The following is a 24,800-nucleotide window of genomic DNA, read 5'->3' on the forward strand; positions in this document are numbered from 1 at the left end:
CATTTTTCCCTTACATAGTTATTGATTTGAGCGTTGAAACGAGTTCTTAAATCTTAACTTAGGCGTTCTTAATTTTGACTGTCTTCTCTTGTTTGACAGGTTGAGCGATCCCTCTTTCTTAAGCTTTCTACGAATTTTATCTTGCAAATCCAAAAACATCTCAGCAATATATCTCCAGTCAGAATCGTTGAACAAAATTTTTTTATTGCTTGTAAAACGTATCGACGGGATTAAGACAATGTAAGAACCATATTTAGCAAGCATCTTCCTTAATTCCTTCAAAACCGTCCCTCCTTAAACTGATCGAAATATTTTTCCATTTTAGAGCTTGTCTTACCTCAGTCAGTATAATTTGCTTTGGTTCTAATCATGCAGTTCTTGTTATTGTTAAAGATGTGAATTTGACTCAACAACTCAGGTATAAAATACCAAACTAAACTTATTACAGTAAAAATCAAGGTTTTTTTTTTTTAAAAAAAAGGAAAAATTTGTTGTATGATCGCTGATGATCAGTTAAATTTGCATGACATTGTTAGGTTTTTATAGTAGCTTAAGTGTTTGATCTTGTTTTACTATATTATTACGTTAACAGGAATGTTGAAAGAAGATTTTCAAACATGGATTTTCCTTAAAATCAAACGCTACAGATCACTGGGATTCAGACATTTAAACTGAGCCAACCGGAAGCGAGATTCCGTAAATATAAGGGAACATACGAAGGTTCACCTTCTTAAGGTTAGGTCACATGATTGCCCGAACCCGAAAATGGTCAGGTGGATTATCAAATGTCTCTCCACTTCTCCTCTCGACACGTAGCACTGTTCCTAGCACTTTGCACTCATTGATTAAGGTTTCCAAATTCTTCGTCTTTGCTCTTCCTTCTTAATTCCCCACTTTAAATTCTTTTCTATTTCATCATTTCCTTTTCACCTTCTCATTTCCACCGTTGGATCACCCATCCAACCACTAACATTAAGTAAACTTAAAAATTAGAATGAAATTGATTTAACAATTTTAGTTATGATATGTCAGTGATATTATATGAATATAATATAAAAGTGATACGTTTAAAAGTTTAATAAAAATTATATATATAATTAATAAAAATAAAAAAAATTATTTTATATTTGATATATAAAGATTAATTATAATATGATGATTTTATATTTTACATATATTAAACACTAATAGATGTATATGAATTGAAAGCTATCCGAGAGATATAAACTTTGCCTTTGCTACGTCTTTTTTTAGGCTGTCTTATCATTTTGTTAGTGTGTTAAACAAAGCAAAAGATTTTTAGAGTTTAGAAGTAGTAGTACATTGTTTTTCCATAATTATTTCTGAATGGTTTTATTAGATCATCCGAGATTCTAATGAAGTTCTTAGCCGAGACTATCTAAAAAACTAAGAGTATAAATATAGAAAGGGTTATTAAAGATCAACAAGAAGAAGAACAGCTACACCCCTTTCTTTGGTTTTCTGGGAGCGATCGGAGGGAAGATTTTTAGTTTTGGGGTTTGGTTGAGTTAGCGGAAAGGAAAAAAAATTAGGAGAGGAAGGAGAAAAACAAATGGGGAGAGGTAGGGTTGAGTTGAAGAGGATTGAGAACAAGATCAACAGGCAAGTAACTTTTGCTAAGAGAAGGAATGGGCTTTTGAAGAAAGCTTATGAGCTTTCCGTTCTGTGTGATGCCGAGGTTGCCCTCATCATCTTCTCCAATAGAGGAAAGCTGTACGAGTTTTGCAGTAGTTCAAGGTATCACCAAAACAACTAAAGCTTCTTTGTACCCTCTTTCAAAAGCAAAACCAAAGAAAAACAAATACCACTTCTACACTTCAGAAATAACAAAGTTTTTTTTTTCCTTCATAAAACAAAGCAAGCTCTCTCCTTTTTTTTCTCTCTCTTTTCTTTAATTTCTTCTCTCTTTTTTTTTTCTCTTGAATATTTTATTTTCTTTCTTTCTTTTTTCTTGCTTTGAATTCTGACGTTAGATCTTGAAAGGTTGAAGAAGTGGATTTTTTTGCTGTTTTGAGTGATTGGGTATTGAAGCTTTGAGAGAAATTTTGAGAAAAAAGAGTAAAAGTCTAAGCTTGTGTTTCAGTTTTGCCGTTTTGGTGAATGTCTCGGCGTTTATAGCAGGGCCTGAGTGTTTATCCTGTTCTTATAGATGTTAGATCTGCAACTGAAAACCTTAAAAGAAGATCACTGTTATATTGACTCTAATTTCATGTCTTTCTTTCCCTTTTTTTTTTTTTGGGTTTTCCCAAAGCCCTTTCTTTCCTTTTTTCTGTTTTCTTCCTTGTTTGTTTTATCATCTGAATTTGTTTTCCTTTCTTTAGCTTAATCTTTTCTGCTTAAATTTTTATCTCTGATCTAAAGTTTTTCAAGTTTAACATAACTAAATTGAAGAAGCTCGGAGATCTGTTCACATATTTGGTTCATGAATGAGTTTTTTGTACTTTCTTCTTCCTCAAAGATTAAAAAAAAAAAAAGCTGAATACAGGCTTTTCTTTTCTACTTCTTTTTTTTTCTTGCTTTTCTCTCGTTCAAGCTTTCATTAGATCGTGTTTTCCTTCCATTTTTTCTGTTAATCACCATAAATCATGGTTATTAATTTCTTAGTGGCAGTGCCTTGGAGATCAGTAAATTTTGTGTTGAGCAATTCGGATAGATGTTCTGATTGTGAAAAGTGAAACATTTTTGAAAAGCAAAACAGAAAAGGAACCAATGGATCGTAGTTAAATGGCTTAATGCTCTATCTTCTGATCCATACGAGCAGTTTCAGATGTCACTAATCAGTAATCAATCAAGCAGCGAAGACAAATCAGATATTTTACAGTGTCGTATTTCTATTTATTCGGATGAGTCTTTTCTTTCATATACAAAAACGAACTTCCTTGTTTCCGGAGGATTATGTCTGCTTCTCTCTCTAATTTCTGGGAATTATTTCAATGATCAGTTAAAAGTAGATGGAGACATCTCCATGAATGCGTCTGAGTTTCTAGGGTTTCGATTTTCCCAAAGCTGCTTCCCAGGTTAGGGTTTCAACTTTCAATTCTTTAACCCCCTCTCTCTCTCTCTCATCCATAACACCCACAGTTTCCCCAATCTGAATCCGTAAGAAAAATTGACTCGATCCGCCCGTTTTAGTATGCAATGGTGTAAAACTTCAGGACATTTGTTTGGTATACTTTACCTATTTGAGGTATCTTGCATTGTGAAAAACTCACTCAACCAATGTAACAATTTCTTTTTTTTTTTTTTCCACTCAGTCTTTGTGCTTAATTTCTTGTTTTCTGGGATCCATCATTGTTCATTGAATATTAACTATATTCCTGTCATTATGTTTATTAATGGCTTGTATCCTTTTAACTAAAGTTTACCTTGACATGTAGCATGATCAAAACACTGGAGAGGTACCAGAAGTGCAACTATGGAGCTCCAGAGACAAATGTTTCAACTAGGGAGGCTCTGGTAATGCATATACTGCCTTCTCCTTGCTTTTTGTTCTTTAGAGTTTAGACTGCTTCTCTATATTACATAAATAAACTTGACTTGGAAACAATTTAGGTATAATTTATGGACATAATTTATTACCTTCTTTTTTGAGAAGGGTTGTAATTTTGAACTAAATAAAATTACTCATCGAACTCAGGACTTAGCTCTGTTGGTCTATGTAGCTAATTTAAGAGGTGACATCCAATAGATTTAGGTTTCAAATCTCAATACTTGCAATTGTTTCCCCTATTCCTAATTAGCTACAGCCTTCATTGCACCAAAAAATTTAAAATTATTCATGTTACTCTTTGCAATCTAAGAACTAATTTTGTTTATCTTAGAAATGGAGACGTGTAGTTAGAAATAGATATTTTCTCATAAATGTTAGCGAGAAACATATGCCTTTGCTACAACTGAGTGCAGTTTGGATCTTGTTTTTCCCACTTTGCTTTTTACTGTTTGTGTTTGCTTTATATCTATCCTATATTTGTTGGTAAAAGGTTAAGCAAATAAAATAAATAACTATGATCTACACCCTTATTAAACTCTAATCAGTCAGTAGATGATAAAAAAGGGGAAGACAAAAAGAATTAACCAGAGAAAATGCAATATGGGAATACTTATTAAGATCAATTTTGGTGTCCTAATTAATGTCCTCTGAATGATAAAATTTGGTCGAGAATTAATTAACCCCATATTTCCATGAGTTATTAGGCTTAAGAGAACTGTCTACAAATTGAATCATTCTACCAAAGGCTAGCATTTGTTAACTTTTGCTAATTTTAGCTGAACCCTCACCTATTTATGTTAAATTTATTCGAGATTTAACAGCTAAATTAGACTGCAATGACAATTGATTCAGTTTGGATTGGGCAATGATACTATATTTCATCCTTAAAATGCCATGTCTAGCTAATCGAAGATGTTGCAAGTAGGGATAAGAATGAGCATAGTCTAAATGCAATGTTTTTATAAAACTTCCTTTGCTTTCAAAAAAAGAAAAAAAATGAAGTTTCATGACATCAAGTTCAATTTTTCATGTGTATCTCATATTGCAATTCCCATCCATGCTGTCTTTATAGGAGATAAGCAGTCAGCAGGAATATCTGAAGCTTAAAGCACGTTACGAAGCCCTACAGAGGTCCCAAAGGTGAGTCAGCAACCATTGAAATGACGAAAAGTCTTTGTAATAAATTTATGCTCACAGGCAAAGGATGTTTGGAGTATGGACATGATTCATTATTTCCTTGATTTGTTTTGTTAGGAATTTACTAGGAGAAGACCTGGGCCCTCTAAGCAGCAAAGAGCTTGAGTCGCTTGAGAGGCAGCTTGATTCATCATTGAAGCAGATCAGATCAACGCGGGTACTTTCACTCTAGAATCCACTACATAAATCTTCTATAATCTTCTATACATTAAAAAAAAAAAAAAAAAAAAGAGAGAAACTGCATTCATATATTAAAGCCATGCATCTCTTTTATTCTAAAAACTTATTTGGAGAGTGGCCAACCTCTGCGTTTATATATGCGAAATAGGCTGGATGTCCCAACCCTTTCTTACGGTGAAAACAGCACTTCTAACATATATAACATGTTCGATTGATATCACAAGCTGTTGGGCTAAAAGCCTTCAATCCAATCACACTAGCGGAAGCGAAATCAAACAATAAATCAAACACACAAGAGAAAACAATTTAACGTGGTTCGGTCCGACTGACCTACATCCACGGATGAGATACAAGATTCACTAGTTGTAGAGAATTACAAACATACATCATATCATCAACCCCACTCAACAATCAATACTCATAAGACACTCTCAATCTCCTCTAGTCCTATGAAGTATTCTCTACCCAAACAAACACAAACCCAAACTCTTGTGCACCTTTTCAACACAACCAAACACATACCCATATATTCCCATACATTATACTTATGTGAACCCTCTCAATCTCTTCTAGTCCACTCACAAACAAACATACACACCCATAAGACATAGAGCCCCAATACTACTACGAGGTGTCTATCCCACAAAACCCTACAACTCTCTTACATCTTTTTCTCATACCTAACCCTATAGAAACTTCACCTATTTATAACCATACAAACTTGCCCATTAAGAATCTCTCTCTCTTAGAATTCTTCTCCTGTAAGTCAAACTTACCTATTAAGAATCCCTTTCCTTTTAGAATTCTTCTCTTGCAAGTCAAACTTACCTATTAAGAATCCTCTTTCTCTTGGAATTCTTCTTTTGCAAGTCTTCTTGTCCATCAAGCAATATCTGACAAATCCCAAACAAATCTCTTATGGGATTTGAGTCAATATTCCCAACACAAGCATGCTTATAGAAATCATAACAACAGTATATACACGTGAAGAGCAGTTTTGAGAGATTTGTTCAATGTTCTTTGTTCTTGTTAGCATAGTATTAACTGAGGCTTCTTTGGTTCCTGAGTTCTTTAAAAATGTTATGAGAAAGAACAAAAAACTGTTAAATATTATCTACCAGACCTGGAGATACTACTACTAGTTAAGATTAGCTGCTGTCTTGGGAAAACACATAAGATTGAAGTTCAATTTTTGTACATGTTCTTTTTCTTTTCTTTTGTTCATGTGTTTCTAATAAACATTGGATATCTCATTTGACTATTTTCCTGTTGTAGACCCAATACATGCTGGATCAGCTCACTGATCTCCAACGAAAGGTCTGCCATTATCTTAATCTAGATTCTTAAATTTCAAAGTCAGATTCTTGTCTCTCTCACCAATGCAACATCTTCTATTCTCTTTAATGCAGGAACATCTGCTTAATGAAGCCAATAAGACCCTAAAACAAAGGGTAGGTTACTTTTACAAACTTTAAGGGCATACCAAATTAATCAGGAAGGGAATTGCCTTGTATGCTATATATGCTCAGTTACTCAACAGTAGTATGCTACGTATTTATGGATTTTAACGTGTCTATTTAAAATGGTGACATGCTCCAATTCTGGTTAAGATTTCCTCCTTTTTGCTCACCAATCTTAACTTATTCAACTTTATTTGTTGAGACAATCAATATCAAAAGTCCATATTTAATGACTTGTGAATCGGTGCTTTTGCAGTTGATGGAAGGCTACCAAGTAAATTCACTGCAGTTGAATCCAAATGCAGAAGATGTCGGCTATGGCCGACAACCAGCTCATCAGCCTCAGGGTGATGGCTTCTTTCATCCATTGGAGTGTGAGCCAACATTACAAATTGGGTACGACCTTCTGAATTTAAAACAAAAACATCAGTTCCCTTTTTTGCTCTCTTAAATTTGTAGTGATAAATTGAATGACATAATACTACTTCGCGGTAATATCATATTAAGTTACAAACTCCGGATTCTTGTTACCATGAACCTAACCAAATCATTGCAGATAAAACTACAATATATCTTACAATGCCGACTTTGTTGAATTACAGATATCAGCATGATCCCATATCAGTCGTCACCGCTGGCCCAAGTGTGAATAATTATATGACAGGATGGTTACCATGATATACATAAGAAGAGAGCATGGGCAGATCATTCATGTATGGTATGCATTCCCTCATAAGAATCTGTTCGTATGTTATTTGATGAAACAAAATATGTGTAATGGCATGGATTTAATATTATAAGTTTGTTGTGTCTTTAATTAGGATGCACTGTAACTCCTTGTATGAGTGCTCAAGCACTGCGCATCTTTCTTTGAGCAGTTTAATTTGTTTGAAATAATGTCTTGTTTGCTTTGTAAGAGGATTCAAACTGTGTTTTTGCTTAATTTGTTTTTGCATCAACAAACACATGCGTTCCCTTTTCTTATCTCATCAACCGTAAATTCAATCAGAAATCCAGATATAACATCTCAATAATAATTGTCGTTTTAACATGCATGGATCCCATTTTTTTTTTATAAATACAACCACATTATCATTATAAGCATATGAATTCATATGTATTGATATGGTAAAATTTTAAAGATATGATGCATTTTGATTGATTGGACAGAATTAAAATGATTATTATAAATATGTGGATCTATGCATGCTTATATAACAAGTTTTAATTACATATGTTGCATCTTGGTTAGTTGGACTCATACAATTAACATCATAGAAAAAGATGTTATGTAATATATAATTACTTCCTCTATAGCTCTTTTTCACCTGTTATATTAGATTTAGGGGAGATCCACCATGCGAGGATATCCTTGTGAATGTTGTAATGTAATGAAGTTTATTAAGCATAAATTTTTCATTGAAAATTTTTTTTCAATCACAACTATAATAATTTAGTTTTTTCAATTGCAGTTATAATAATTTTTATGATTGATTTCAATCTTATTAAAATTAATCTTACCATCTATCCAAATATAATCTTAGTTAAGGACATGCAAACCCAAAAGTTTTAGGTTGGAGGGCAAAAGCCTAGGTTTGTTGAAACCGCAGTTCCACTTGGGGGTGATGAAGACAAATGAGATATATTATTTTACAAAAAGAAATTAAATTATATTAAGATAACTTTAAAAAGTTTTTTTTTAATTTTCATGAAAACACATCATACATATCATATATAATATATAATATTATATTATATTATAAAATATATAAAAATATGATAAGGTATGTCACGTAAATGTTTATGTGAATAATTTATATTTTTGACACATAAGAAATTATTTAAAAAAATTTGCTTAGGTCTATACTTACTTAAATGACTTTTAAATTATTACCGACAAAATCTAATTTAGTTATATTATCTTTTTAAATTTTAAATAAATTTTCTAATAATCTAAACAATATCTATTTAAATTTAAAAATCTAAAACATAATGATATTTTATCATTTAAAATGGATTTTCTAATAATCTAAATATATATTTCTTTAAATTTAAAATTCTTATTATATCTTTTTAAATCAAAGTATAGGTATGTAAAATTAAGAGTATATCTTATTAAAAAGAAACATATATTTCAAATAGGATAATATCAATTATATATTATTCAAATTCAAATATCAAAAATTCCAATTGATTAACAAACAACAAAATTTGTTAATTAATATTTCGACCAATTTAGATTTTAGGCTATGAAATGGATAAAACGACCTATCTAGATTTAATATTGAATTCAGATGAATACTTAATAAAATTTGAATAGATTAAATTGTAATAAAAATTTAAAACTTAATATTCATTTTATTTGATTCAAATTTTACCTATTTAGAGATTTTTTTTACATTTCCATTTTTCAAAAAAAAAAATATTTACCTTCCTAAATTTCTCGACAATCCTTTAGTTTTATTATTGTAATTCAAAAACATAAATATCACTTATTATATTGTTTTTAAATTCCAAAGATATTTGTCACTTTAAAAGTTATCTAAATATCCTAATTATCATCCAACATCTATAAATGATTTGAGATACATAGTTTTTTTTTTATCTAATTTGCAACTTTTCATGATTTCGTTCTTATAAAAAAAAAATACAATTCTTTTTCATTAATTTTTTTCTTTTTCTCTTTCAAATATTGTTTAAAGATCACAAGTGAAGGCATGTAGATACTACTCTTATGGTCTAATTCATTATTCAACTACGTGTATTTATATTTTTTTAAAAAAGTAATAGCATTTTTTATTTTTTTTCATATATTTTAATATTTTAATATTTTGATCACAATCATAATAGTAAAGGTATGTATAACTTTTTTGTAATTTAATTAAATTTTTATTCAATTACTTTTAGAGAAAAGAAATTGAAATGATAATATATAGATTGTCCATATAATCCAATAGTCATATGATGTTAAAATTTTACATAATATTTACTATTTGATGTAAAATAAGTATTTCAGACGTGTCTTTAGTAGTATAATCCTATTAATATTTCAAACTAATAAAAAATTCTTAAATAATACATAATTGGTCCATAAATTATGAACATCACATTCTTTGGTTTCTTCTATTGGCTAGAAAACAAATGAAAACATCTTTATTTATTCTCATAATTTCTTTTTTTTTTGTCATTTTTATTTTGTAAAAAACATTTTTTCATTAATACACATGTTTCTTCTATCTTTTAGTATTTTTTTTCGTAACACATTGATTAAATGACAAGATTAAATTATAATAATGATATAAAATTTTTAAAATACTTTATATTTGATGAAGTTTAATTTATATATATACACACATTTAAATAAATAAAGTTAATCCGTACATTGCATAGGTTATAAAACTAGTTTTGTATAATTCAAAATCACATATATATAAGAACAAAACAAGCATTCATCTCAAGGGATCCAACAAAAGTGACTAAGACAAACAGAACACTGGAATAAGTAGCTTAAGTAGAGTATGTAAACAACAAAACAAACATGAGTTTAGGTGCAAGACATCAACAAATGTTAGAAATTAAAGTCACAATCCATAACCATCAAGCAAGACTTTGAAATCTAAAGCAAAACAAAGTAAAAAGCTCACACATATTTTAGAATTATACAATCCACCACCTGAAATCTAATGCAAACAAATAAAGTAAAAGCTTCCATGGCCTAAAAGCTTTTGCTGATTCATCCATCATGAGAATCTGCTGCATGCAATGGTTAAAAATTGTATGAGTACTTAACAAATAGAGCTGAAAATTAATTACTAAATAAATAGAATATCATAAAAAATAATATATAAATGTTTTATATCCAAAAAGATAATACTCCCTCTGTCTTATTTTTTATGTTCATTTTTTTTAGATATCATAAAATTATGTCCTATTTTCTTTTTTTTTTTTCCTTCAAGGGAGGGCATAGCCCCTATAAGGGGAAAAAAAAGAAGAGATCATGACTCGAAACCAGAACCTTTACATTCTTATAAAGCATTGTTGGTCACTAAACCAAGAGGTGTAGGATTTCTCTTTTGAATATATAAAACTCTTACTTTTATTTTTAAAAGTTATTTTTTATGATTTTTTTTAACTTTTTGATATTGAAAAACATGAAACTTTAATTTTATAAAAAAAAATTTAAAATTTAATATTAAAAACATTAAAGTTAATACTTTTTTTTTAAATTTCATAAAAGTCAATACATAACAAATATTTTGAGATGAAAAGAATAACTAATAACGATTCAGTTCTATTAGTTGACTTATACAATTTAAATGTAAATACATGTTTCATGACAAAATTAAAATGATTAAAAGTATATAGGTCCTTGAAAAAAAAATTATTACTCCATAAAATGAAAGTAAATAACAAAGAAAAATTATCTTGTTTGAAAATGTACTAAAGCTAAAGAAATTTTATATTCTTAATTTGTGTTCAAATATTACCATTTTTTGCCCTTTTGTTTTATCATTTCACAGAAATTCTAGGTGACAAAGGTTGCAATCAAATGTAAGTCTAAAAGAGTGATGGACTATATTTTTTAAATATTCTACTTAATCATTGAGTTTTGTTGGTGTACGTAGAAAGAAAAAAATTTGAAAAAAGATCGAAAGTTTCCGACAAAATTTGTCATATATATCTTAAAAGACATGTGACATTCTATTAACTCGCTTGCAAAATCTAAAACCTTAGCGGATGGAATAATTTCTCTAATTATAATAGTTAAAGTAGACTGTTATGGCAGTAAATGAAAGCTCACCTCCTTTTATTTTGAGTGAAAGCTAGCTCCAAATTATATACCTGCAGCGACTTGAATCATAAAAACTTTCCAATTAAAAGTAGTACATTTTAGAAGAGATTAAAAGAAAAAAAAGTTTTATATGACAACCTAAATAATGTAGGACACTCTAAATTAGACTTGATATTTTAAAATATGACATAATGACACGATACGAAAATGATACAAATAAAAGATATGAAAATAACATAACATAAAATTTTAAAAAAATCATAAATAGATTTAATAAAATTAAAAAATTATATTATATATTTTCGTATCGATATTAACTATAACACGTGGTTTTTGTATAAAATATTATACAAATATATATTTTACACGAAACAATAATTGTCAGGCCAACTCTAAATTCTTATTGTTGACATACAACAACTTTTTTGAAAAAAGAAAAGAAAAGGCCTCTCGGTAAGATTGAAAGATGCAAAACAAGAAAGAGAGATGTGAGCAAATAAAATCTGATAGAGAATTTCAAAATTTACTACATACCTTTAATTATCTATAATATCAACCTCTTGGACGTGTGCAATTTTGTGCCAATCTGCACCCCCATCTCGTCGGCATCTTTCACTCAAGACCGGACATCCTCTAATTTCTAGTTGTCTGAGTTCAGTAAGGCGATCCATTCCCTCCGGAAGAGATGACAAGTTTAGGCAATGACTGATCTCAAGTTTATGAAGTGAAGTGAGATTTTGTAGCCACTCTGGTAGTACCTCAAAGTTGTTGCACAAACCAATTTCTATATGCTGCAAAGTGGTAGAAGATCCTTCAAGAAGCAATCGTGGCAAATATGTCAAGGCACCTGACCTCCATACTGAGAAAGTTCTAAGGCTCAAGTGAAGGTCTTTATCTTTTTCCTCTTCTGGTTCCATTTGTAAATTGATTACACGGCAACCAAGTATGTAAAGGCCTTCTAATTTGGTTAGGAATTTCAGGCTTCGTGGCAATGAGACAAGTTTATAACAACGAAACAGACGAAGTGCTCGAAGTGATGTGAGGAACTGCATTCCTTCAGATAAACATTCTAGATTATCACAGGAAGACAAGGTTAAGTATTGAAGAGAACTCCAACATCCTGGTCGAATTTCTTTCAAATGCTTAGCTCTAATGGTTTTTTCCAGATATCTGAGCTCAATCAAGCTTTGCATGCTGTCAGGCAACTGCATCAAAGGAACACCCTCCATTGTTAACGTTAGCAAGCTCCGTAGCTTATAGAAAGAACGAGGAAGTTTTCTTATATTATAACATTGATTCAAGTTAAGATATCGTAAGTGCTTCAAGTTACCAATGGAATTTGGTAAGGCCCCCAACGATGAATTACTTATATTAAGTTCCCGTAGATACTTGAAATTTGAGACACAAAAACTGATAAAAGATTTATCAATAGTATTTAGTCCCTCTGAAGTCTCTGGCACAATTACAGTTCGAACATTTTTTAGTTTCTTCAAAATTTGCGGAACTTTTAGCGGCTTGTCCTCGCAAAATGATAAATGTCGAATTTTTTCCTCAACATTTTCTGTTTGGTAATTCACTGTTTTACACTCTTTTTGTGACACATCTAATGCAAGATCATGTATCAAATCATGCATTTTAAAGTTAAAACCGAAGCGGAAATCCCCAACCTTCTGGATGAGGCACCTCGACAGTAACTCATTCAAATAGCGCCTCCCAACATGCTCCCACTCTTGCTTTTGCTTTGAATACTCAAGCAGTCCATTTGCCATCCAAAATTGGATGACATCATAACTAGTATAGATTTGATCCTTTGGGTACAAGGACAAAAATGCAAAACATCGTTGCAAATGAGACGGCAAATGGTTGTAACTCAACTTCAACACTGGTAAAATATCATTTTCACTTTGCTCAAGTCTCCATATTTCATCATCTCTAACAGAGATCCAATCGAATTCATCAGTTTTTGAAAAAAGTAGGCTCCCCAATGTTCGCACTGCCAAAGGAACCCCTTTGCATTTTTTTACAATTTCTTCTCCGATTCTCATGAGATTTGGATGCTGTCTCTCATCACCATCATTAAATGCCCATTTCGCAAACAAAGTCAAGCATTGTTCAGGAGGGAGACCATCCAATTCGTAAGGGTGTATTGAACTCATTATTTTGGCAACCTTCCGACTCCTAGTAGTCACAATGATTTTACTTTGAGAAGAGTCACCCATTGACTTCAATAAATTTCTTAACTCAATCCATCTCCCACGATCTTCATTCCACACGTCATCTAGGATGAGCAAAAACTTCTTATCATTCAAAAGACTTCGCAAACAGGTTTGCAAGGCCTGAACTGTTGAAACATCACATTTTTCTTCTTTATTTATGGAGTGAATAATAAGCTTGAGCAATCTAGTAAGATTAAATTCCTCTGAAACACAGACCCATATTTTCGATGGGTAAAGTCTAGTAACCCGATCATCATCATATACGAATTGAGCGAGTGTGGTTTTCCCTAGACCCCCAATTCCAACTATGGGAATGACAAGGAGGTTTCCAGCCTCACTTGGATTTGTCAAAAGTTTGATAATGTTCTCTTTATCCACATCTCTACCAATGACATCAGAAGAATTCACAGAAGAATAAGTCTCCCTGTGAATAACATGTCGTTTATCCCCTCCCTGTCCTACATTAAAGCTGTTCCACTCAGTGGCAAGTTTGTCTAACGTCTGATGGATCTCTCTGATTTTATGACCCACTTTTAAAGAGAATGAAAGTGGGAAAGAGCAAGAAGCCAAAAATCGTACCTTTATGCTGATGCTTGGATGATTCACAACCTGTTTCCGTATAGCTTCACACTCGAATTCATCAAGCACATCTTCGGCATCACAAAAGATGTCTCTGAGCTCCCACATACAGAGGCGTAACTTTTCATTCTGCTGCTGCTGCCGCTCAGCATCCAAAAGCACAGCTTTAATGCTGCTCATGGTCTTCTTCAGCTTTCTCAAATCACATTTGACATTAAACGCCAAGTGAAGTTCATCTACAGCGAGTAGTTCTAGTTTCTGCAGAACCCTTTCTGCAATATCGAAGAGAAATGATGCCATGATTGAACTCCAAGAGCACTGCAAGGAAGGATAAATGAAAGGCGACCTGAAATTGTTTTAGGTAAACAAAGGTAATCAAGCGCTCAAAAGTATTTTTTTCTCAGCAATATATCGTGTGGTGCTCTTTATGGCTTTTTCTAATCCTGTTCACCAACTAATATATTTTTATTGGACAAAAGAAAAATATCTTTTTGATAGTTGATTTCCCGTCTTCGGGGACGCCAGTCTTTTTTGATATTGGACTTTTTTTTTCAGTAACTTCTATTCTATATTCGTACAAAACAATATCTTCTAGATTGTTGGATTTGTCGCCAGAGCAATATTTGTACATAATAATGCAGATATGAATCAAACATCCTTTCGATTGGACATTTTGCAGTCTTAATTCCATCTAATTTAGAGCTTTATAACAAAAGAATCTGATAATCCAAAGTTGATGCATTTCTCTGTCTCAGTCGGAATCAAAGAAACCACTGTCTTTCATCTGTGAGTAGTATGCATGTCTTCCTCCCACACAAATGTAAAAGATGAAATATTGTAAAGCTTTGCTAAAAATCAATTAACAAGATGGAATTATTACTATGAATCTGAAATAAAAACTACAAAGATTGGAGGGAGGGGAGGAGATCATAATGGTTGCAGATAATGATTACCTGGAAAAATTCTGCCAGAAAAGTTTTTTTACAGCAGAGAAAGGTACAAGGCATAGTCGCACACAATTGTGGCAGTATACAATTAGGTAAATAGCCTAAAAGAGAGAAAAAAAAAAAAAAACCCATTGAAATATTGATATCATATGATATAATGCATTGATACAAAAATGTAAACAAGAACTCAAAGTGGTAAAAAGACAAAAAGGAATAACATTATGTGTCTTTAAATTTTAGAAGATAAAAAAAGCTTAAGTATCTATATGAAATAATACTTCACATCTAGATTGCTAAAGAAGTCAAAGTATGTCACAATCTAAAAATAGCCGACATGGAATGAAGAATGTGCTATGGAATTATGAATACTAAAGTTCACTGGGGAAGACTGTCATGTCCTTCCATCTCCATCTTATTCGTGATGTACATGTAAAAATAAAGATGAGATTGATTTTGATAAAATTAAAAAATAATAATAAAAATTTTTATAATTATGATTGAAATAAAAAATTATTATAATTATGCTTAAAAAATTTATATAAAATAAATTTTATTAAAATTGATATTTAAATTTAAGTAATGATACGATAAATTCAATCATATCATATTAAAAATACGATGAAATCGAAACCTACCTATAATCAACAATAAATATTTTTATAATTCCAAAGAAGTGTCACATCTAATATATAATAACGTACATAAATAAATTTGTCACATAAATGCCTATGTAGATAACTCCCTTAAATGACACATGTGATAATTTTTTAAAAAAATAAGATTTTTTTTAATTACAAATTAGATAATTTTAAATTTATTCAAATATCAAAATTATTCAAATTATAATTACAAATTAAATTAATTTAGAGATATATTTTTTAAAATAAAAAATATGAAATATGTATTTTTTTTAATAAATATTTTAGTTGTTTACTAAATAACATTGCTTAAAAAAATTATTTAAATATCAAAATCTTTCAAACATGTTTAAAATTATAAAAATTAAGTTTATCTAAATCTTTCAATAATCTTTTTTATTTTGAATTAAAAATGATCTTTTTAAAAAATTTACGTAAGACATTAAAAATTCAAATAATTTTATGTAAGATTTTGAAAATTTAAAAAATTTTCATTTTAAATTTTTAAATAATATGATCATCAAAACCATTATATCCATTTGAACTCTAACTATCAAATTTATAGTTAAAATAAATGCAAAAAATTTAATATTATCTTTATAACTTATTATATCTATTTTAAATTTTAAAAAATTAATTTAAAATCTATCTATTTAATCCTAATTACCACTAAAAAATTCTTCTACAAATTTAAAACAACAAATATAATATGTTATACATCAAATTTTTTTATTTTTTCAATAACTTGTTTTAAGGTATATTCTATTACTATTGTACTTTTTTTTTGCTTATAACTTTTTTTCAAGATATATTTTATTGTTATTACAGTTTCATTCTTATAAAAAAAATATTTTTTTCAATTTATTTTTTTTACATATTTTCTAATATTCTTCATATTTTGCATAATAATTTAGTTAAAATTATTAAAGTAAAAATATGTTAATACTTCTTTTATTATTTAATTTATCATTTAATAATATATATTTTTATTTTTTTAAGAAAAGCATAAATTATTTTTATTTGATATAATCTTCCAGGTGTATAAATATTATTGTAAACAAAAATATCTAAAGGAAAGACATAATTTATTTTTGCTATTTTTAAAAAATTTATTTTTTAATAACAAATCAATATTTATAAATTTTATACATACTAAGTTTTAAATATTTAAATATAATTTTAAAAATATATATTTATATTAAATAAATAAATTTATTTAATGTATCGTACGGGTTATAATCTAATTTGAGAATAAAAAAAATACCTTCAAAAATAAGTCCAGATCAACAATTAGCCCCGAAATAACAAATGTTCATGTTAATGCTCCTAGTCTACTAGCATAATTTCCTTGAAGCAAAAATGCCACCAAGCTAACATCCAGGAACAACATCCAGAGCATTTGGCAAAAACTTGTCACGTCATATTTTATCAAAAGTTTATAATTAATACTATACATTTATTAGTATCAAATTAACATATGTTAATTTTTTTAATCGCATTTGTAAAATTAAAAAAATTTATTATAAAATCACCCAGTCATTTTGTTTGCTTCTTCTTCAAGAAGAAAGAAGAACTAAACATGAAATAGTGAATACTTTAGTCTTTTTCTCTTTCACTTATTTTTTTGGTATTTTCATGATTTCATCTCAAGGATTTGAATTATTGGTCAGCTCTAACAAATTCAAGCCCATGATTTTTCAGGCAGGGAATGGAGAATTTTAATTTCTTAGCTAGTATCCATTAAAATTTAAAACAAAATTTGTTTATTTTTATTTTTAAAGAAGGAATCTTTATATTAATAAATTTTGTTTTATTCATAATTTGTTCTTATATTAAGAAATTTTAAAATAGTATTAATCATTGTTTATTAAATTTAATAATTAGCATAAAAAATAAAATTTATATTTGTTCACGAATTATTTTTTTTAATGGTTTTGTTCACTTATACATCTATATCAATCAAATTACTTTAATCCAATAATTGCGTATATTATTATTATTATGAAAATTATTCTATGAAAATTATTCTAAGAAAATTCTTTAAAATTTTTAAAAGAGGGCAAATAAAATTAGCAAATAAACGTATTCATAAATTAGGTAGAGTCGAGTTTGAATTGATTTATTTTGGGTATTAATAATTTATTTATTTGTTTAAATCTAATTTGATTTAACATTTTGAATCTCAAAAAAAATTTTTAAATTCGATTCAAAGTAAAAAATAAATTTCAAATTCGCTCATTAATTTAATTTTTATAATAAAAAATTTTAAAAAATAAAAATTCATATATAAAGAATTATAATGTTTTAATTATATATAATTTATTTGAATTGAATCGAAATAAACTTGAGTTTTAATTTTTTATTTAAAATTTAAATAAATTTAAAAGTTATACACAAAATCATTTAATGAGTTTTAATTTATTATCTAAATCTTTTTAAAATTTAGATGAACTTTAGAACTTAAACAGGTAGCCCAACTTGAACAGATTTATTAGCAAACAACTAATTCGAGTTGAACCTAATTTAAGGTCAAAATTAGTTTCTTTAACAAATTAGAAAATCAAACAACCTTAATTAGCAAAAAAATAAAAAACAAAAGACATGAATCAAAGGATAAGGCCTACGTCAGCTGTCCCGACCTAAGACCTCCACGTCCGCTCTAATCCATTAAGCGTTTTCACCACACGCGCCCAAAATTCATAAAAAAAATAAGAGCTGCATAATAAAATTATAAAAAGGGAAATCTCCTTTAATTTTCTATCAATGCTAACTTCGAAACCTTTTTCTCCTTTTGGTTTCTGAAAATTCCAATTCATCGAAATAACAGCAACGCCGCTGCCCGCTTTACTTTCATTTTGGTTTCCCTCCAGAATTTCCTGAGAAACAGACAAAACTTTTCCTATCAGAGCTCCCCAGTTGTTAATTCTTCTCCAACCAAACAGCGATTTGGGTAACTGTCCCTGAGTTTATCCATTTGCCTCGTTGTTAGCAAAAGAAAACCTACTTAGTGTCTGAAATCCTTTAAAATTTTTCTTGGGATTATAGGGTTTAGAAAATTTTCATCTTCGAACTTTTAATCGGGTTTTGAGGAAAAATGATGAGAAGACAACAGCAAAATCATCGACATCAGGATCAGCTATCAAGGGTTTTCTACGAGCTGTCAGCGCTGGGGCTGAATCTTCTTCGATCGCCGCCGGTGCCGATGCCTTTCGCGGACCGACCACTGGATCCGGAGACGAGACCACATCCCCGATCGACATCGAGGACGATAACGCCGGCGGGATTCGCTTGGCTGATGCTAGGGATATCGGTTTCCTTAATGCTGTGTGGATCAGTTACTTTCTTTATAGGGTTCATGTTGATGCCTTGGGTTCTTGGTTTGCTCATGGTTTTTTACGTTGCTGGGATTGTCTCCACGGTTTCCGTGTTAGGTCGTTCAATTCTTTGTTACGTCATGGCCCCTCCGTCGCCGCGAAAAGATATTCCTGGTAATTTGTTATTTTTTTATTAATTCTTTTTAAAAGTATTCTTTTTTTAAAAAATTAATCAATGCTGCATACATAGGTTGATTTGTCTTTGACATTTAATTTTGTCTTATGTTAGGACTTTTAACCTTTTTATTTCTTGGTTCGGAGCTTTCAAATCTCTGAGATAAATATGTCTTGTTTTTCTCTGATTGTCTGCTTTGGGCTGTTGCTTTTCTTTTCCTTTTTTTTTTCTTCTCTATTTTAATCTCTTTAGTTGACATGTCGTGTTTGATTTTCGTAAAGAACTAGGGGAAAACGTGTTCCCTTTATTTTTAATTTTTTGGATTAATTGAAAAATTATTCATCTAAAAGAACAGAGAGAACATTACTTCTTAGGGTCACAGGAATTAAATCCCTTCAGTTCCTTTTTTTGCATTTTTATGGCAATACATATGATCTATTAGCCTTAGCTAAATGGTTTTTTACCTGTTCTGCTATGTGGCATTGGATATTTTAAAATGGAGGGTCGTTGCTTTTTTTTGTTTTTTTTTTAAACTGGAATAGTGGTTAACTGGTTTTAAGAGGTGAGCACCAAACTTAGGAAAAGAGAATTTGCAGATAACCTGTGGAAATTTAAGAAACAAGGGCACAGAGCTTAATCACAGCTCTCTTTCAGGTAGTTTCTTTTATTATCCTTAAAACAAGAGGTAACTAAACCTTTTATTGGCTGAAATAACGTGATTGGCTGGATTTTGGAAGCCTCCGGGAGATCAGATTATTCTCCTGCATGTTATATTTGGAATATTCAGAATTTTGAATTAAGTTGCTTAGTCTAAGCAAAAAATGCTTTCTGGTTTGTCCAATCTTTATTTAACTTTATCCATAGATCTTTGGTGCATGCTTCTTGAGAACCTTTTATGCAACCAAATGAAGAACTTTTTCTTCCTATGACACCAGAAAACTTTGTTAAGAGTAAAAATATGTTTAAGAATGAATTAATAGGTTCATATGTTTGAAATATCTCCATGTTTTCTTTACTTTGTTGGTTAGAAGTGTAATGGATGCCTTATCTTCGTTCTTTTTTCGGCATCCATTGACATTATGGGTTTCACAAGTTCAGTATATGACAAGTACTGGTTTGCGAGCTTCTTTGGCGAGTGGTGGAATAGACAATAATTAGTATTGACTTGTCTCGACATTTTTGGTTGATCAAATTTGGGTAAAGTTTGAAACAGACTGGCTCGGTTTGACTTTGTGTTTGAGCTTCAGATCTAACTCAAGAGATAAATTGAGCTTGAGGTTGAATGGTATGATGTTGGTTAAGGACTTAAGGTTGTAGTAGGTTCATGATTTCACATTGTTGACTGTTTTTGCAGTAAATGCAAATCGGCTTAATTGACTATGTTTTTATCTTACAACTCTGCTCTTCAGTATTCATTTGTTGTCAGTTATGTCTTGCACCGTACAAGAAGTTTTCAAATGCTTGTTAAGAAACAATAGATTTCTGTTTGTGCTGCTAATATATCCTTGTTTGCATGAGAGTAAACATCGTACTTTGATGGACAGACTGTTTTTTTGTTTTATTTTTCCCCCTCTTCGATCAATTAAATGTGTAACATTTATGAGGTTGCTGATAGATTCTTTTCATTCGAAACGATTTGGCATTGCAGCGTGGAAACTTTTGTGAAGAGAAAAGGTGGTTTAGACAGAGAGTTGGATAATACACTGGAGAATTAAGAGTTCTTGGGAGTGGTGAAGCATTTTGCTACATACCAGGAAAACAAATTTACCGGGTTTCTTCGAGTATTAATGCAGGAAATGTGGATAATTCTTGCTTCAAATGTTACTGAAATATGTGGATGTGGCTTCTTTGTCTAATAGAGGTAGTGACATCGAAGGATTTAACTGTCAATGTGTACTGTATTCTTATTTGCGAGGAGAAATGGGACCGCTGTTTCCAATTTCTTTTCTATATTCAGTTTCTATTGGGTAAGCCTCTGTTTTTTTCTTTCTTTTCTTTTGAACTGTTATATTGCCACAATATATATGATCTTAGATAAGGCTGGAGATAAAAGAAAAAGGAAACTTGGATGGAACACGGCATTCTTTCAGCTGAAAAGCAGTCGAGTTGAACACTATCTTGGTGTTTTTTGATGGCAGATTATTTTCAGTAAATTATGTAAAAGAAGTATTGGGGCAGGACGGTAGGTTCCATGGACGATAAGGTTGGCTGGAGCTAGTGTGGCAGGGGCGGAGCTGCTTAATCAGGATCATCCCTGGATGAATCAAACCATTTCAGGCAATGAATAATATAGTTTATTTGTTGCTTTCCCAACCAGTGCGCCGCCATCCCACTTCCGTGCCTCCCTCTCTTTTGTTGCTTTTCTAATAGGCATCGATATTCTTATCCAAAAACGGCAATTTAACAATATCTAAGGGACAAGCGTTCTGACAGTCAAAACAATGTCCTGATATGGTCAGTTAGTCAGGCAAGAACATAGATAATTCGATGTCTTATCAAAGGCAAAGACAAAATTGGAACCTACGCTGATTAAGCACACTTCTATTATTCGTCCAATCACTTCTATTATTCTATAACTGTATCCCAAACACTCACATTAAAAGGAACAGATCGCATTCACAACAAAAAAAAAACAAAAACAAAAAGAAAAGCAAACATCATTTTTCCACGAGAAATACACTAACCAATCAGAAGGGTGACCAAAGACGCCAAAACGATCAGATCCTTGTACAAATGAAATACAAATCCAATAGATTTTGTCGAATTGTAAAAGTGGCTATCATCCATGTAGATGAGAACACCTATGGCTATGAGGAAGATTGTGATAAGTCCAAAGAAGATTATGGTATGGATAAGAATCGAAATCCCAAACTCCACGACTTTGTTCCTTCCTGGCAACTGAAACAACAACCCTGGACTTGACATCATAAAAAGCACCATTGCTATCACCACCGGGCCCCAACCCACCATACTTTTCCAATCTTGACGAGTAAGGTATCAAAAAAACAAAAAGAAGAGAAACTTATACAGCTGATGAAGCAATGAAAAGATGGAACTCTGAGTTGTCGTCGAAAGGAGAAAAGCAAGGAAGGAATACGACCAGTTTCGGAGCAGAGGAGTACATCTGAAGAGCAAGAAATCGGGTTATAGGCAAAGTTCAGCCAAACGTACACATACATTGTGGCTTCTCGACAGATGCCAGTCAACAGCTATGTGGCTGCATTATGGACCATCTTCCATTTTGAACGACTGTGTAATTGTATGTATTTTCTATATAAAATCTTTTTATGATTGTGATTTCCTTTTTCTTTTTCTATTTTCCTTGGAAGAAATCCAAATTGTTGATTAACTTTGAATTAAGCCCTATAAAATCTGGCTGAAGCCTACATCAAAAGTTGGTCCATTATATCAGAAACTCCAAAGTCAAAGCCTGTCTAATCATTTTCTATGATTTCATGGCTGAGCTTTCGAAGAGCAAAATTTTTCCTTAATTTCCTATTGATGTGCAATTGTGGTTGTAAATTCATTTAAAGAAAAGATTTTACCAGGAGATATAAGTTATAAAAAGAACCCTTTTACAGTATTAGTTGATACAAGTTATAAATAGGAAGTCAGTCCAAAAAATATCTTGAAGAATATATGTGAATTTAGTCCAATCGGTTTATTCCTTGGGAACATTTAAAAGAACTACATGAAGAGAGCATCTCTCTTTTGTTCGTTGCCTGTTCCTAATTATTTGCTAGCCATGAAAACAAAAAGAGACTATTCTTTGGCACATTTGATCATGGAGGATGGAGCACATTACGGCAACCAGTCTAGAGTAGATATTCCCTCCTCTCGAACCGAAGATAACTGACTTGAAGCGATCCTTTTCATGGTCAGCTACATCACTGTTGAGGGAAGTTACACCCGTATTGCTTGCTTGAATCTCCGTCATTGCAGCATCTGATCTAGCTGGACTGACTAAGTCTGTGTGCTTACACGTTATAGAGGCAACCATGGTATCAATTTGAATAACTGAATGATTTAATAACCCGACTTCTCTTGTTTACAGTACATAGTCCAAACTCCAAAGAGATGTAATGGATTTTAAACTTGAAAGCTTTTGAATATTGGTTGTAGTCCGAACAGAGAGATTCATCTATCTGCAACACTTATTTTGAGCCTGTCAGGCGCTTGGAAAGATTTATCCTTCTTTTGGGAGTCGGAATGAGAAAAAAATTTAAGAAAATAAAAAATCAATTCAAAATCGTAATATGTATATTATATTTGAATAAGATTTCAAATCAAAAAGTAAAAAATAAAAAAAAAATTGAATCAAATTATATATATTTATTTTTATATATATATTTAAAATTTTTATAAAATAAAAATAATAATTTTATATTAAAATTTATTTAAATATATTAAAATTTTAAATTAAAATAATATATAAAAATAAAAAAAATTTTAAATTTTAAAAATGAATAAATCGAGTCAACTTGATAAAATTTAATTCAAATTTAAATTAAAATATAAATTTTTATATAATATTTAAAAAAATTAAATAAAATCTACTTTAATTCGAATAGTTATTATCTCATTGAAAAAAGAAAAAGTTCATAATGGAGTGGCATTGTTTGGATTCAGCCCAGACTTTTGAGAGTATAGACACTAGATGGGGCCAATGCAAAGTAGTACGTCCTTGTCAATGAAAGAAAAAATGAAAAAAAGGTTAACTCCTTCTGCAATCCAAATGTTCAAAAGCACTCAAAAACAACAGGCACCTGCAATTACGGAGGCCTCAAATAAATTCACTAGTCCTTTCGTTTACATCAACACAAAGAAACTTCCAGTCAATCCTACTTTTCAACTTGCACTATTTCTTTTAGCTTTCAAGGACAATGGAAATTGGTTAGGGAGCATGAGTTCCCGATCACCTAATCAAATTAATATCGATAACACTGAAACAAAAAGGTCCATTGTATGTACCTTACAAAATCACAATCTAACTCTCCCGCATGAAAAAAAAAAATAAAAATCCAAGACTCAAAGAGCTAGTAATTCATGTAGAAACGGATCACGTATGATGAGTGAGCAACATCGTTATACAGTATGTAATATGTTATTGTAATTGGACACTAACTTTAAGCTTGTATTATGCACGGGTAAGCAAACAACTATAATATTCATTATATATAATATATTAATTTTTACAAATTTGCATAAATAAAATATTGGAAGGTTTATATTGGCATAATAAATACATGATTATATTTAACATACCTATTTTTTTTATAATGTTAAAAAGTCAAGTTTTGATTTCTATCAAATATTTAAAAATATTATGTAATTTCAAATTTTTAAAAGGTCAAGAAAATCATTATTTTTTTTAATTCAAAGAAATTAATTGACAGATATTACTTATTTGAATATTTAAAGTTTTATATTTGTGTTATGCACATGATAAATGTATCTATAATAATTTTTGTAATATAGTAATATTTAAAATTTTAATATAATTATAATTTTTAGGGAACAATTTAAATTTTATTTTCATGATTACAAAAATATTGATAATAGTAGATAAAAAACTTAAGTCACCCTAAATAATTTTTTATCATCATTTTATTTACAATTTATAAATAACCTTATTTGATTATTCAAAATAAAACTATAAAAATACAAAACAAAAAGGTGTGATATAGATTTTTTCTTATTCAAAAAGATAATTTCATTCATAAAATTGACGGATTACAAAATTTAAAAATCTCATCAAAGAAGGCTCCAATGCGTAAAAAGAAAAACAACT

General features: G+C 30.3%; 4 protein-coding genes across 6 annotated transcripts; 2 read left to right on the top strand and 2 right to left on the bottom strand.

Annotated features, from left to right (window-relative positions):
• Positions 1–1,339: 1,339 nt before the first annotated feature.
• Positions 1,340–7,311, top strand: LOC111281446 (agamous-like MADS-box protein MADS4). 2 transcript variants are annotated; one of them, XM_022869172.2, is made up of 8 exons: positions 1,340–3,208; positions 3,399–3,477; positions 4,584–4,651; positions 4,766–4,865; positions 6,164–6,205; positions 6,298–6,339; positions 6,605–6,744; positions 6,951–7,311. In XM_022869172.2, the coding sequence occupies exons 2-8, from the start codon at positions 3,400–3,402 to the stop codon at positions 7,024–7,026; spliced, it is 546 nt and encodes a 181-aa protein (XP_022724907.1). In that variant the 5' UTR covers positions 1,340–3,208; position 3,399; the 3' UTR covers positions 7,027–7,311. The 2 variants fall into 2 exon arrangements, with proteins under 2 accessions (XP_022724907.1, XP_022724906.1); XM_022869171.2 differs by having other exon boundaries at positions 1,340–1,758.
• Positions 7,312–11,676: 4,365 nt separating this feature from the next.
• Positions 11,677–14,329, bottom strand: LOC111281505 (putative disease resistance protein RGA1). The gene has a single exon (XM_022869253.2). The coding sequence runs from the start codon at positions 14,233–14,235 to the stop codon at positions 11,677–11,679; it is 2,559 nt and encodes an 852-aa protein (XP_022724988.2). The 5' UTR covers positions 14,236–14,329.
• Positions 14,330–18,282: 3,953 nt separating this feature from the next.
• LOC111282184 (uncharacterized) lies at positions 18,283–20,980 on the top strand. 2 transcript variants are annotated; one of them, XM_022870177.2, is made up of 2 exons: positions 18,283–19,008; positions 20,625–20,980. In XM_022870177.2, exons 1-2 carry the CDS (start codon positions 18,615–18,617, stop codon positions 20,672–20,674), a joined length of 444 nt encoding a protein of 147 aa, XP_022725912.2. In that variant the 5' UTR covers positions 18,283–18,614; the 3' UTR covers positions 20,675–20,980. The 2 variants fall into 2 exon arrangements, with proteins under 2 accessions (XP_022725912.2, XP_022725913.2); XM_022870178.2 differs by having other exon boundaries at positions 20,658–20,980.
• A 700-nt stretch (positions 20,981–21,680) lies between these two features.
• Positions 21,681–22,079, bottom strand: LOC111282185 (uncharacterized). Its single transcript, XM_089760668.1, has one exon. It carries the CDS (start codon positions 21,977–21,979, stop codon positions 21,689–21,691), a length of 291 nt encoding a protein of 96 aa, XP_089616794.1. The 5' UTR covers positions 21,980–22,079; the 3' UTR covers positions 21,681–21,688.
• Positions 22,080–24,800: the final 2,721 nt, after the last annotated feature.

This window comes from Durio zibethinus, chromosome 5 (genome assembly GCF_047325235.1).
Source record: "Durio zibethinus cultivar Kanyao isolate XHJ-2024 chromosome 5, ASM4732523v1, whole genome shotgun sequence".
NCBI lineage: Eukaryota > Viridiplantae > Streptophyta > Magnoliopsida > Malvales > Malvaceae > Durio > Durio zibethinus.

Bases quoted from the DNA above. Each gene is read 5' to 3' on its own strand.
- LOC111281446 (XM_022869171.2), top strand. From the start codon at position 1,574: ATGGGGAGAGGTAGGGTTGAGTTGAAGAGGATTGAGAACAAGATCAAC. The intron at 3,478-4,583 runs GTAATGCATATA...CTGTCTTTATAG, and splicing joins TTTCAACTAGGGAGGCTCTG to GAGATAAGCAGTCAGCAGGA. The intron at 6,340-6,604 runs GTAGGTTACTTT...GTGCTTTTGCAG, and splicing joins ATAAGACCCTAAAACAAAGG to TTGATGGAAGGCTACCAAGT.
- LOC111282185 (XM_089760668.1), bottom strand. From the start codon at position 21,979: ATGGTGGGTTGGGGCCCGGTGGTGATAGCAATGGTGCTTTTTATGATG.
- LOC111281505 (XM_022869253.2), bottom strand. From the start codon at position 14,235: ATGGCATCATTTCTCTTCGATATTGCAGAAAGGGTTCTGCAGAAACTA.
- LOC111282184 (XM_022870177.2), top strand. From the start codon at position 18,615: ATGATGAGAAGACAACAGCAAAATCATCGACATCAGGATCAGCTATCA. The intron at 19,009-20,624 runs GTAATTTGTTAT...GGTTGCTGATAG, and splicing joins GCCGCGAAAAGATATTCCTG to ATTCTTTTCATTCGAAACGA.